The sequence below is a fragment of the Salarias fasciatus genome, chromosome 10 (assembly GCF_902148845.1).
Source record: "Salarias fasciatus chromosome 10, fSalaFa1.1, whole genome shotgun sequence".
In the NCBI taxonomy this organism is placed as follows: Eukaryota; Metazoa; Chordata; class Actinopteri; order Blenniiformes; family Blenniidae; genus Salarias; species Salarias fasciatus.
Window position 1 is genome coordinate 11,794,348 of NC_043754.1, and position 12,984 is coordinate 11,807,331.

Consider the following 12,984-nt stretch of genomic DNA (forward strand, 5'->3'; position numbering starts at 1 on the left):
TAATTGGTTGAGAAGTGTCTGAATATAATAAAATGGGTTTTTTTTTAAACCTTTCAACAATAAGTATTCTTACACTCTGCGAGGACAATTTCCCTAACGTTCAGTTTGAGATATGGAATTCACACAGTCCTGCTCACTTTTGACAAAACAAGTAAAAAAGTCTTTGCAAACTTACCCAAATATGGAACGTTAACGGGGATATATTATCAAATAAATTTGTTTCTTCTTGACAAAATCTGAAAGCAACTTTACCAAGAATTATAACGTTTCCATTTCAGAACAACCCTCATCCACATGAAACAGGTGAATGAGATAAATCAGATGGAGAAAGAAGCAGTGAGGAGCACAGTCAGAAACATGAAGACAAACAGGAGAATTGATGCTACTGGAGTCAGTCAGTCTGGGATTACTCCTCAGGAAAGAAGACGCTGGCAGATTAAATCAATAGAGGATCTGTTTTTTGTTCAGAGTCCTTCCTCACATGACAAACAGTTATTGAATCATTTCAAAATCAGCGTCACTTTTCTTCCCCGAAGCATTTTTGTACAAGTAGATGAGCAGAGCAATTTTCCCGTCTTGCCTCAGTTTTCTCTCGTCCACTTCATTTACTGGTTATGCTTTGTTTGCTGCACGCGCAGCATCTTAGCAGTGCGCTGATGCATAATCTTCGGCATGTAATGCCGGTTCAGTCCCCGGCATTAAATCCTCCAAAATAGATTAGAGCCGCTATCTCAGGTTCCGGCCTCCATTAAGACTAATGGAAGCAGAACCCGCAGGAGCAAGAGCAGCATCTTTTCCCCGCATTGATTCAGTCCATCCAGACATGGAGCAACGCCCGCGTCAAGATTTCACTACATGTCTCTCTTTGCGAAGACTTGACGGGCAGTGTGTGTGAACGTGCGTGTGGTGTGTGGGGACTCGTCATGCTTGTGGGGACAAATCTTGAGGAACTTGTTACAGTGGGAGGTGGAAGGCTCGTGTGTGTAGTTTTTAACATGTTGAAAATGAATGTAAGCCAATGCAGTGTTCCACTGGCGATCCCAGCGTGTGTATTTGTGAGAGTGATGGGGAATGTGGAGTTTAGAGTAAGTCTGCAGGAAATGAAGTCAGCAGATTCTTTCTCTTGCTTCATCTTTAGTTGACTTACTGAAATTCACAAAGACGATAACCCCGCCTCAGTTCAGTCTGCACCCACCTGTGTGAAGTTTGCATGGTCTTCCACAGCATGGACAGAGCTGTCTGTTGGTACTCTGGTCTCCTCAATCTGTCCAAAAAACACACGAGAGGGGGTCCTTTGAAAAAGACGCCTGTGGATGTGAATGTAAGCGTGTGTGACTGTGTGTGACTTTTCCTATCACTACACATATTTTTGATAAGACGACTGCACAAAACCTGAAAAGAACAAATAAAATCTATTTCTGTTATTACATTATTAGTCACAGTTATTACTATTTTACATTTTTAATGCTATTTCAATAATGTATTAAGTTATTACATTATGAGGGGAATGCTATTATGACAATGGATAAAATGTGTTATTACACTATTCAGGAGTTTTTAGTTTGTGGGAAAAAGTCAGAAGTATTTCATTATTGACCATTACTATATAAGTTGAATGAAGCACTATATAAGATGAAAGGATACATTATTTCACTACAAAGAGGAACATGGGGTCAAAGGCTCGGTGTTGAAGTGCCCATGAGCAAGAAAAGTGTGAGGTCGCTGGCTTGTCTTTGGGCCTGTCAGTATTATGACCCTTTGACCCTTAACACTTATCAGAGCCCGTGTCAAAATCCAGTCATACATAGTGCAATGTATAGAAACATCGGCAGACACATTAACAACATGACAGGCACCTGCTGGTGACACACACACACACACACACACACGCGCACACACACACACGCACACAGAAACTCCTGGAGAGTTTTCAGTGCAGACAGCGAGGTCAGGTTGCTTTCGAGAGGAAATATGATCTGAGAGGGTGGGGCTGCCCCGTGGATCATCGCTCACTCTCTCATCCGTCATGTTCCTCATATGCTCCCTCGCCCAGCGCCGTGCGGATTATCAGGGCTGCGTCTGCAGCGTCTGGGAACACCTCATCCTCACCCCTCAGCTATGGACCGAGGTATGCGGAGCCTCCTGGCTGCCTGACTCCTCCAGCACTGCCTATATTTATCAAAGCATGCCACAGTGCTGAAATCTAAAAAAGCAACTCATAGAAACTTTGAAGCCGAGGCAGCCGAGGCATGTCTGAGAACAACTTGTGAGCTATGTATTGAAACGTGAGAGCGATAGTTGTAGGAAAAGTGAGCCGGCAGATGCAACACGATATAAAAACCACTTGTCAGGAGGAATTCGAGTTGGGATACTTCCACCGTGGGAATCCAAGAAATGGAAAGCATCCCACTGCTCTGATAGAGTGTCGTCGCAGCGTCACCAGCGCTCAGACATGCCAGTTTTCTTTTTTTCAGTACAAATGACTGATGAGAAACTGGGTTGTTCTTTAGGGTTTTTTTTTTTTTTTTTTTCCTCACAGAAGGAGTTTGGTGACAAGGTGACTTCTTCAGAAGTGTTCTTCTCTTCAGCGTTCGCTCAACATCGCAACACTGCGGCTTGGAAACTGTAAATCTGACATTTCAGCTCGCATATATTGATGATTTTGTCTTTTGGATTTGAAGACAAGGGGTAAGTCAGCTGAAACAATAATCTCTATGTGCCATATGAATTGTCTTTTTTTTTCCAACAAATACATTGTTTTTGTTAAATAGATCCTAGTTTTTGTATATCATTGAGAAATATTCACTTACATCTCATGCAAAAGTTGGCAAATTAAAAATATAACAAGCAAACTAACTCTAAATGTGTATTTTAGAAGTTTATTAGGATGTAAAGATTTGTTAGTTTTACTTTCAACCTTGTCAGATTCATTGTGTCGAGGCTATAATATCGCTTTACAAATCAGACTGGAGGATTAACTCACATTAACAATAACTGACGGACTTGTTAGGAGTGGTTGGATCTTGGTTTTACTGGCCCAGATACCGTTTGTCCCTGAAGAGTTGGTGTCCTTGTTTTAACAAATTAGATTTGAAGCTCTGAGGGACGCAACCAGACCGAGAATCCTCTGATTATAGCTGTGATTAGTTCATCTATAAACAGAAGGTCTTTCAGGGTTAAACACGGAGTGTGAGTCCAGGAAATTATGCATTTTCACACAGTGTCATTAGAAATTCTGTCATTCAGACAGCTATTGTTAAACAATTTCGTTATTACTGCTTTTATTTGGACAGACTCGATCAGCGTTTGTATCATTTTAAAGATATTTACCACTCATATTTTATTTTTATTTATTTTATTTTTATTTTATTTGAAACATCGATCTTACAAATCTGTTGTCGCTGTGTTATTGTAGCTTAAGAATTTTAAAATAATCATTTTTTGTCTTCCTCTTCTTCCGTAGCGAGCCATCATGAAATGGGAGAAGTTAAAGCCTCCGGAGCCCGATGACCCGATGTGCTGCTGCGAATGCGATATCTACCAGTACGGATGTTGTTGTGAAGACTTGGACGAAGCCTTTAACAGGTATGGAGGGTGTGAAGAAGAGGGTCACAGTATGCTTCGTCAGACTTGCAGCAAGCTGGAGTTGCTTATTAGTTTAAATCTGCCTCCACGTTCCTGGGAGCTGTTCACACTTTGCTGGTGCGAGTTTGGAAACCAGTAAATCTTCAAGGACGAGGGAGAGCGAGAGGAAGAGGGCAGAGGTCGATAGAAGTTTTGCCGCCTGCTGGTTCACCGATCCTACAAATAGTCTAGTGTTCAATCATCCAGAAAATGTGTAGTTTAATTTGTCAGTTTTTATATTTTCTGATATTAACACTGCAGTAACAAATTAAAAAATGTGAATCAGCAAGCTGCTGATGTTCTGCTTGGCAGTTTCCTGGCTACAAAGAGGCTTATAAACCCGACAGATGTGGGGACTTTCTGGAAGAAAAGCCAATATGCAAATCTCACAAAGTGTGAAATTATTCATGAATTGTGGGAATCTTGAGGTCCAAGAAGTTAAATATGTGTTTATTTGATTAATTCCTGACAGACTTCTAAAATAATTCTGACTTCACATTACCTCTACTTTAGTAAACGGACCACTTTTTTTTCCCACAGGTGGCTGAAAGACAAACCCTCTAAAGGCGGCTGCCAGTGTCCTGTGCTGGGGGCCGTGATCGAGCACCTGGAGATCTCCATGATCCCCGCCCTCCTGCTGCTGCCCGTGCTGCTGAGGCTGGCGGCGCTGCACTACCTGCTGGGCATCATCGTCCTGACGGCGCTGCCCGGCCTGGTGCTGTGGTACTACTACGCCACGCACCGGCGGAAGAGACGCACCCTCTTCTTCCTCACCCTGGCCCTCTACTCCCTGGCCTACATGTACTACCTCTTCATCACGGAGATTTTGCCCCGCGGGGACGTCAGCCAGCTGCAGGTGTTCGCCGCGACCGCCGGGATGATCTTCACCATAGTTTCTCTGATTTACACCAAGAGAGGTCCGGGGTTTGTGACCGCCTCCCTTCAGAAAGCACACGCCGTCGATCAGACGTCTAAAAAGGACTCCGCGCTCAGGGATGGATCCACCCAGCCGGCAGAGCTGCAGGCAGCAAAACACACTCTGGCGGCGAAGTGGAGCCGGTGTGCGGTGTGCAGAATCCTGCGGCCGCCGCGGGCCGGACACTGTCGGACCTGTGGCTCATGCGTGCGGCGTCTGGACCACCACTGCATCTGGTGGGCCTGATTCAAATTTACACACTCACACTTATCTTTTATGGCTCCTGAGTGAACTTTGTGTATTTTTTTTGCACTCACAGCAGAACAGAGAAATAAATTATTTACGAGAGCTGAGTAAACCGCCCAGCAATTACACCACAAACAAGCTCAGCTTCAGCAAAATGAAGTCCAATTAAAAAAGTGTTTCCTTTCAGAATAAAAAGGATTTAATTCTGCCATCAGATTTAACATGCAGAACCTGCTGCAGAACTGTGATACACGAGCTGACTTAAACATTGTGACTAGGCCTGCACAATATATCGTTAGAACATCGCCATCGCAATGTGCGCATGTGCAATAGTCACATCGCAGGATGTGCAATATTTTTTTTATTATTATTTTTAACTTTTGTTTTGCTTCGTAAAAGCAGCAAGCTCCTCCATGCTCCCCACAGCCGCTCTCTCTCCTTCCCTCCTAATCGGCACTCACCGGCCCCCTCCCTCCTCCACAGCAGGGGGGGGGGGGGGGGCACTCTCAGACTACACTCTGAACACAGGCGACATGCAGGAGGAAGCGACGAAGGATTTAGTCCCCAAAAGAAGGTCAACATGTGAAATTTGGAAGTACTTCGACTGTAAAAAAAAGACGATACGGAACAAAAAAACGTTCTCTGCCGACAGTGCCTCGTTGTGGTTGCCTCAACACGAGGTAATACGTCAAACCTGTTGGACCATTTGAAACGCCATCACAAGCTCCTGTATTTCCAGTGCAAAACCAAAGACCCCGGGTGAAACTTCATCTTCTCAAAAAACAATTGCAGAAGCCTTTGTTGGCATAACACCGTATGATGATTTTTACCTAGCAAAAGTCATGGTGCCATTGCACACTGTGGATCATAAAAGAGGGATTTTAAAAAATGATCCACACGCTCGACAAGCGGTATGAAACAACACGTATTTCTCTCAAGTGGCCATCTCCTCAAATGGAGCTATTCAGGTCATCTGGTGAAAATTCTTACATTTTTAATATCGCAATATATATCGCAATATATCGCAAGCCCCCAAAAAATCGCAATGTCAGTTTTTTCCAATATCGTGCAGCCCTAATTGTGACGCTCAACAAGCAGCCAGCTCATCAAAAAGAAGGTAAAAAAAAAAATCACTAAATGGGAATACATCATTGAAAAAAATGTAAAAATGCTTGATAGCTCTGTCTGTCTGCTTCTTGATGTTTTATGGGTTCCTACTACTGAGATTTCTGCAACATATTTAGGGAAAATTCCTGCCAATCTTTTGCTGAAAAGTGTAACATCATGTTTTTCTTTGACATTTGCGATCAAATCGGTCTACTGAAACCTTTAGGTTGTGGACTCAACCCTTTGAAACAAAATGCAAGTTGTTTAACTCAGTGAGTGGCACAGAAACATGAAACATTTAGACAAAAAAAACAGGCTTTGGATTAGTTTATCTGCAGGAATGGTGTCCCTGCATGACCTGAAACCAGATACACTTGAGTCCATCAGAGGGCAAATAAAGGCCAGACTGTCGATGGACAGCATTAAACAGCAGCTTCAATATTAATCTACTGCATTTCTATGTGTTTTCTTCTTAAAATCAATACCTTCTGTACCCAAATTATCCAACAGAGTCACTACGACGAGCCATTTCAGCTAACAAAGGTGCTTTTGGATGGACCGCCGCAGTAGGACTAGATATTTTTCGGAACATTTTTCTGATGCAGGCGGTTTGTTGCTGCTGTTCTGACTGCTTCGTGTCCTGCGTGTCTGTGTCGAGGTGCTGTAGGATAAACAGCTGCGTTGGACAGGCCAACCACCGCAGCTTCCTGCTGACCCTCTGCGTGTTCGTGTCGACCTCTCTGTACGGGATCAGCCTGGTGCTCTGCAGCCTCTGTCCGCGGCAGTATCTCATGACGGCGCTCTTCTACTGCCCCGGGGTTTACAGCCAGTCCAGGTACAGTCGCTCTCTTTTTGTGTTCTGTCAGCACTGACCATAAAACCGAACGTAAGACGATATCGGGCGATATTTTACCAAAGCAACACTTTGAGTGAACGCTTCCCTACGACCCTGCACTAACCTCGCGCTCTTGGGTCTCGCTGTTCCGGCAGCACGGCGCTCTGCTTCACCTGCGCCTGGTACAGCAGCATCATCACGGCCGGGCTGCTCTACCTGCTGCTGGTCCAGGTCCTCAACATCAGCTTCAACGTGACGGAGCGGGAGGCTCAGCTGGCCCTGAGGAACAAGACGGGCCAGAGCCGCCTGTGGGGGCTCGCCGTGGACACGGGGGAGTTTTCACGTGGCTTCTTTCAGAACTGGGTTGAGTTCCTCACCATGACAGATGCTTCGGTTTCTCCTCGCTCCAGCAGCACCGACTTGGTCTAGTTTCACTTTGTACTCGACATGATAACAGACTGTCACTGCAGCATGTCAGAAGAGGTTTATCTTGTATATTAAGGATCATCTGATAATGTCTTTATGCTTTTATATTGTTGTTCCTGCTTTTAAATAATGAGTATAAAATTGTAAGCTCTGGGTTTTTTGTTTTTTGTTTCAGAGCACAATGTCTGAATAAGCTGCACATATTAATGTGTGGAGCTACAAGCCTGCAGAGGATTCAGTATCATTGTGTCTTGCCACATTGAGTCTACAGCCAAAACATTTGGAATCTATATTGATGGTGGAAAAAAAAAATCACTGATCATACTAAATAATAAAAACTACCCGAAGAACTCAAGGCTAAAAAAGAAGCTCTGGTTTCTACTGTACTGTATAAAATTCTTAATGCAGGAATATTCAATCAAAAAATTGTGACCAAGAATTGTTAAGAGAAATCACCTCACTGGACACCTGTTGAAGTTAGAAAGCTAACTTTATGCTGTAGGAGGGCTTTATAGTGTCTGCTTCAGGGCTGTCAAACTTATTTTTAGTTCAGGGGCCACTGAGAGTCCACTGTAATCTCAATCGGTACTGACCAGACAGGACCAGAACAGCAACTCTTAATAAATATGTCCCTCACTATTAGAGTAAAGAAACAGGAAATCCTGGCAACCTTCTAAAGTCTTCTCTAAAAAACTTAATATGAACAACTTAAATTTTCTCACAGAGAAAGTGTAACTTCACCCCAGCAAGACATCAAACAGAGTAAACTGCTGGGCACAAAAGAGGAATAAATGAGTGGAAAAACTACAATTAAAGCCTTTTCTGCAATCCAACCTGTTGTTTGGATCCAACCATGAGTCAATTGTCTGACAATACCACTCATGTTTTGAAGGGGAAATGAAGCAGGAGTCAATATATTTGCAAATGATATGTAGTAGTTACAAACAAACGCCAGAATGAGGACAGAATGGAGTCCTCACATCCATCTGGCACACAAAGATGGCTGAAAAAATACACGAGATGAACATAAACTGGTCATTTGTTCAGTTATATGAGTAGTTTTCCTTCTACCAAGTCAAATTCAGGCACGTGTGAAGTAGATTTGCTATAATAAAGAGGAAACTCAGTCCACTGCTCTGTTCTACGGTAAAACCTCCGTTTTCACTCAGCATGATGCGAATGGAAAACCAACAGCGCACGTTCTCCTCTGTAAAGTCTGCCCTGCAGGCCCACAGCACGCTTCCCACTATTTACCATTATCACTTCTCATAACGCCCATCTCAGAGACAGAAGATCGATCAGACTGTTTAAATCAATAAACTCCTACCGTTTAAAACATTTGGCTTCTCCACTCCCTCAAACTTCCGATCCCGCAAAGGTTTGGAGTCGATTAGTCAGCGAGGAAAATGTTTTCTCTGGCGCCACCTGCAGGCTTTTCTGCGCACCGCAACATGTGAAGCGTCACTTTGGAGAGTTTACACGTTTCTGTAGAAGTTCATCCTGAAAAGCACTGGTGTATATGCGGGAATTAGTAGGTACTTTATCACTATTTCTGAGTTTTAATAAATTGGAATTTTAACTCAAGACGAATTGTGATAGAGTAATCTATAGATTTCTCTTTTCTAACCTTACACATACACAAATACACATTTTGGGATGTTTTTGGAAGTTGGTGTACCCTGGGACAATTCCAGCACAACAGAACATGCAAAGGTACAAATCATTTGCAGAAAAGTCTTAATTACAAAGCAATATTAATGTGCACTGATCACTCAGGGATGTATGAATTCAGCAGCTTCAGCATTGACAACTACTGATTTCAGCTATTTTACACCTTCCATTGACTCCAAATCAGGGTTGACAGAAGTAACAAGCTACTTTAAAGAATGTTAGGAAGAGAAAGTAGAGATATTTGAGGTTAGCGGTGTCCATAAAGTTAAATAACATTCAGATACGAGAGCAAAAACCATTTAACCCTTTTAAACCCGAACCCACCTCAGTAAAAGTCTCAGCTTTGTCCTCAAGATATCATTTAAACAGTAAAGTCAGCAAATTTACCTGTCAGGACAATGAACTCCCCCGACTGACTTCGCCCTGAAGAAAAACTTCTTGAACAGAAAGGTAGCAACAACAGAAAAGTAAGGTCGATGTGATTAATCTGTCTTATTTCTTATTTTTGTTGTCAGAGATCATTATGCCCAGTAAGTGTAAACCAGCTGGAACCATGGGACTCTAGACGCAGCAGCCTTGATGTAATTTTTTTCTGATATTCTTCAAAATTTATATCTGAGATTAACAAGGACTCTTTAATAAAAGTGTGTTGGTTGTAGTGATGGGGCTTTTTTTCTGCCAGATTGCACAGCACCAACAAGTTACGCTGTTTTTATACTGTTCTGTACTTTACTAAAAACTTGACAGATTTTTTTGCAACTTCTGAGTTCACCCACAATTTCTCACTTACATTTTTTTTTGTGGCAGATATGCTCACACTTTTAAAAGCAGCTGTACTTCGGGATTATTTTCATTACCCTCCTCGCCACGGAGCAGATGTCTTAGCAGGGACTGCTCTGGGCGATGAACCGCTAACATGAGATCGAGGCTAATCAAAAGTAGGTCAGGCTTTTCTGTTCTCCAAATGTTCAGACAAAGTTACATATTTCTACTTCATCCATCTTTCATGCCCTCTTTCTTCGAAGTAGCGTTGAAAGGATTCAAAGCTTTTCCAAACAGACACATTAGAGTAAAAATGAGTTTAGAGTAAAGAGAAAATGCTTCAAATTATCCTCAAATAAAAAACACTAAGGAGGAATCAGTGGCATTCACACTTAAACAAAATCCCCTAATCTTTCATTCTCTGTATGCTTGAATGCAACACATGAGATTTACATGCAGTTTGAGACGTTACACCTGTTCAGGCCTGCGCTGCAGCCTATCCAGAGGTGTGTACTTTGATAAATGTGCCAAATGTCTAAACTGGTGCCAGGATGTGCCGTTCTGCCAACGCGGCATTAATTAGCCGATCAAACCAAATCAACTCATTTCGGCTTGGGCATGTGTGTGATCAATCAGAGAGACAGCCCTAAGATGATTTGTTCCTCAGATTCCTGCACCTGACATCTTGTGCGTCAGCGCCTGCACTTTGAGCATAAACGTTCACATGCAAACAACTTTTCTGGAACAGCACAGCTTTTAATATTTTGATATCTCAGGGCTAAAGGCATACCGGTGAGGAATGCAGGTGAGAGGAATCCCAGCACTGTGGCATGTATGTGCACGAACTGAGCACCCAGAGGAAGGTTTTGCTGCGAAAAATGATTTGTATCATTGAAAAAAAAAACCTGCTTCTGAACAGAAATTCAGTTAATAGTCGAACTTTTTGACTTGATAAACTGAGCAAATGAAGAAGTCGGTGTCAAACAAATCACTCTGTTCTGGTTTAGTAGCTGTTTATTCACAGCATTTAAACATAAATTAAGAAAAAAATTAGCAAATTCAAACAAAAATAAGACTGGAATTATTGTATGGAAAAGTTATTGTCTAATAAGCTCATAAACTGTGTATTTTTCAAACATGAAATGATTGTAAATACCTTTAATAAACTCTATTAAAAGAGCAAATGTAGTCACCTGGGATAGCATTTTCTTTTTTCGTGCACAGTGAAGCATGATGTGGGGGCGTTTGTGATCTCTCTGTGTTTTATTGCAACTGCTGACCGCTGTTTTTTGATTCTGTGCTCGCTGCCGTAGAAAGCACAGGAAGCCGGCCTCTGTCTTGTTTACCACTGCAGGGGACCGATGTTATTCCAAACTCACGCTGGAAAATAGGTCGCTTCTAGTTGAAATCAGATGGCCGTTTTAACCGTTTTGAGTTTATCTTTCTGTTTTCTTATATAATGAAGGAGGGGGGCATCATCTCGGCACGCTGGTTCTGCACGTCAAGTCGTTCCTCGGCCTGCTTTGTGCCAATCAGTCCTCACAGGACAGAAATACTGTAGCTGTGAAACGGTTGATGTGTTTTCGCCTGAAGCCTCACAGGTTTGAACCCATCCCAGCTGGGGTGTGTGTGTGTGTGTGTGTGTGTGTGGGGGGGTGGGTGCAGTTGTGCGTGTGTTTGCTGGGAGGGATGAGGTGGTCCGCTATATAAAGGGTCACCAGGCTGACCTCCAGATCTGCAGATAGATTTTCGTCTCTGACTTGTGCTGATCCGTCTCCTCGGCAGCCATGACTCTCCTGCTGACTCTGCTGGGAGCGGCGCTCGGCTCCCTCACCGTGTCGTCTGAAGTCGTCCCTCAGGCGGACTTCGACCTGCAAGGGGTAAGGGACAGACCGGAGTTCTCTGGCGGCAGGTCAGGCAGCTGTCACTGGTGTGTTCTCTCATTGTGTTTGTGTGTCCGCAGATGGCGGGGAAGTGGTACCTGATCGGATTCGCCACCAACGCCCAGTGGTTCGTCAGCCGCAGGGACACCATGAAGATGGGCACCAGCGTGTTCACCCCGACCGCCGACGGGGACGTGGACATCTCCTACGCCAGTCTCAAGTGAGGGAGGGAGGGAGAACCAACAGAACAGGGGAAAAAAAACAAAAGGTGATGAATGGTGACGTTTGTCTGGTTTCCCTGCAGCTCCGATGGTTCATGCTGGAGACTGAACAACCTGGCAACAAAGACCGACATACCTGGAAAATTCACATACACGAGCCAGCGTGAGTGCACACACAAACACACACACACTACAAAAACAGAGATGTGCAATAACATTTTGTGTGCTACTCTCTGCATCAGGCTGGGGAAGTCTGAACGACATGCGCTTTGTTGAGGTGAAGTCTGACGAATACGCTCTGACTCAGACCATCAAGTCCAAGGGGAGCGAGCTGACCGTCGTCAACAAGCTGTATGGTAAAGTCATCACAACCGACATCCGATTCTCTATGTAGAACTAATCGAGAGGTTCAAGCCGCGTCCATCCCTACAAGTTCGTTGGTAGATGACGGATTTCTCGTCTTCTCGCAGGACGCGCAGCGGATCTCAGCAATGACCTGCTGGTGAAGTTCAAGCAGTTCTCCCTGGACAGCGGCGTCCTGCCGGAAAACATCGTTTTCCTGCCCAAAAACGGTACCGTCCTCATCAAAGCATTACTTTCTTCATCAAACAGCAAACAGCGACGAGCTCTGTTAAGTAACGTTCCCTTTATTTCTTCTGTTTCAGCGGAGTGCCCAGCTGCTTAAGATTTGAACATCTCGTGCGATCAACTCCACATCCATCATCACGGCATCTTTCCTCTTGTTCAGCCTCTGACTCGGCTTTCTCACATTAACAACTGTTCGGATCACGACTTCTCCTCACGGCACCCGGCTTTTATTTTCTCACCCCACCTTCACCACTGTTGGCAAATAAAAGAAACGGATAAAATACTTTGCTTTATTATCTTTTTTAACAAATACGTCGAAGTACATCCATAACAACACAGTCGGGATTTCCTTTTTATCAAGTGTTTACATCTACACGCTTTGTACAGATTTGTATACAAAACAATAATTTACGTCCCATAGAAGTCTAGTTACACATAACTATACAACAACTTGTAAATGAAATAAATATAAAAACAAAAATGATCACAGGTGATAACAAAAAACGTTTAAAAAAAAAAACAAAACAAAAAAAAAAGCCATAGTAATGTACACCACCAGCACCGGTCGTCTGAAGTTGCATCTAAAAAGATATACGTTTTCCCTTTCTACTGGTAAAAGTACATCTGTGTTGGCAGAAACGAAGCGTTCAGTCCATGGTTTCATTACAGCAGCACCAGGTACATCGGAGAGTTTCTATGTAGATC

The 12,984-nt window shown here is 43.4% G+C and overlaps 2 protein-coding genes across 3 annotated transcripts; both read left to right on the forward strand.

Annotated features, from left to right (window-relative positions):
* Positions 1–2,061: 2,061 nt before the first annotated feature.
* On the forward strand, positions 2,062–8,466 carry LOC115395235 (palmitoyltransferase ZDHHC23-like). Of its 2 annotated transcripts, none has more exons than XM_030100673.1 (6): positions 2,062–2,128; positions 2,540–2,688; positions 3,464–3,585; positions 4,165–4,776; positions 6,561–6,728; positions 6,884–8,466. In XM_030100673.1, the coding sequence occupies exons 3-6, from the start codon at positions 3,473–3,475 to the stop codon at positions 7,155–7,157; spliced, it is 1,167 nt and encodes a 388-aa protein (XP_029956533.1). In that variant the 5' UTR covers positions 2,062–2,128; positions 2,540–2,688; positions 3,464–3,472; the 3' UTR covers positions 7,158–8,466. The 2 variants fall into 2 exon arrangements, with proteins under 2 accessions (XP_029956533.1, XP_029956534.1); XM_030100674.1 differs by having other exon boundaries at positions 6,920–8,466.
* A 2,805-nt stretch (positions 8,467–11,271) lies between these two features.
* On the forward strand, positions 11,272–12,773 carry LOC115395236 (lipocalin). The gene is made up of 6 exons (XM_030100675.1): positions 11,272–11,467; positions 11,551–11,690; positions 11,775–11,854; positions 11,934–12,047; positions 12,162–12,263; positions 12,357–12,773. The coding sequence occupies exons 1-6, from the start codon at positions 11,375–11,377 to the stop codon at positions 12,374–12,376; spliced, it is 549 nt and encodes a 182-aa protein (XP_029956535.1). The 5' UTR covers positions 11,272–11,374; the 3' UTR covers positions 12,377–12,773.
* Positions 12,774–12,984: the final 211 nt, after the last annotated feature.

Excerpts from the sequence above, each read along its gene's own strand:
- LOC115395235 (XM_030100673.1), top strand. The coding sequence starts at position 3,473 with ATGAAATGGGAGAAGTTAAAGCCTCCGGAGCCCGATGACCCGATGTGC. Across the intron at positions 3,586-4,164 it reads TTGGACGAAGCCTTTAACAG|GTGGCTGAAAGACAAACCCT; the intron begins GTATGGAGGGTG and ends TTTTTCCCACAG. Across the intron at positions 4,777-6,560 it reads CTGGACCACCACTGCATCTG|GATAAACAGCTGCGTTGGAC; the intron begins GTGGGCCTGATT and ends GAGGTGCTGTAG.
- LOC115395236 (XM_030100675.1), top strand. The coding sequence starts at position 11,375 with ATGACTCTCCTGCTGACTCTGCTGGGAGCGGCGCTCGGCTCCCTCACC. Across the intron at positions 11,855-11,933 it reads ATTCACATACACGAGCCAGC|GCTGGGGAAGTCTGAACGAC; the intron begins GTGAGTGCACAC and ends TCTCTGCATCAG. Across the intron at positions 12,264-12,356 it reads CGTTTTCCTGCCCAAAAACG|CGGAGTGCCCAGCTGCTTAA; the intron begins GTACCGTCCTCA and ends CTTCTGTTTCAG.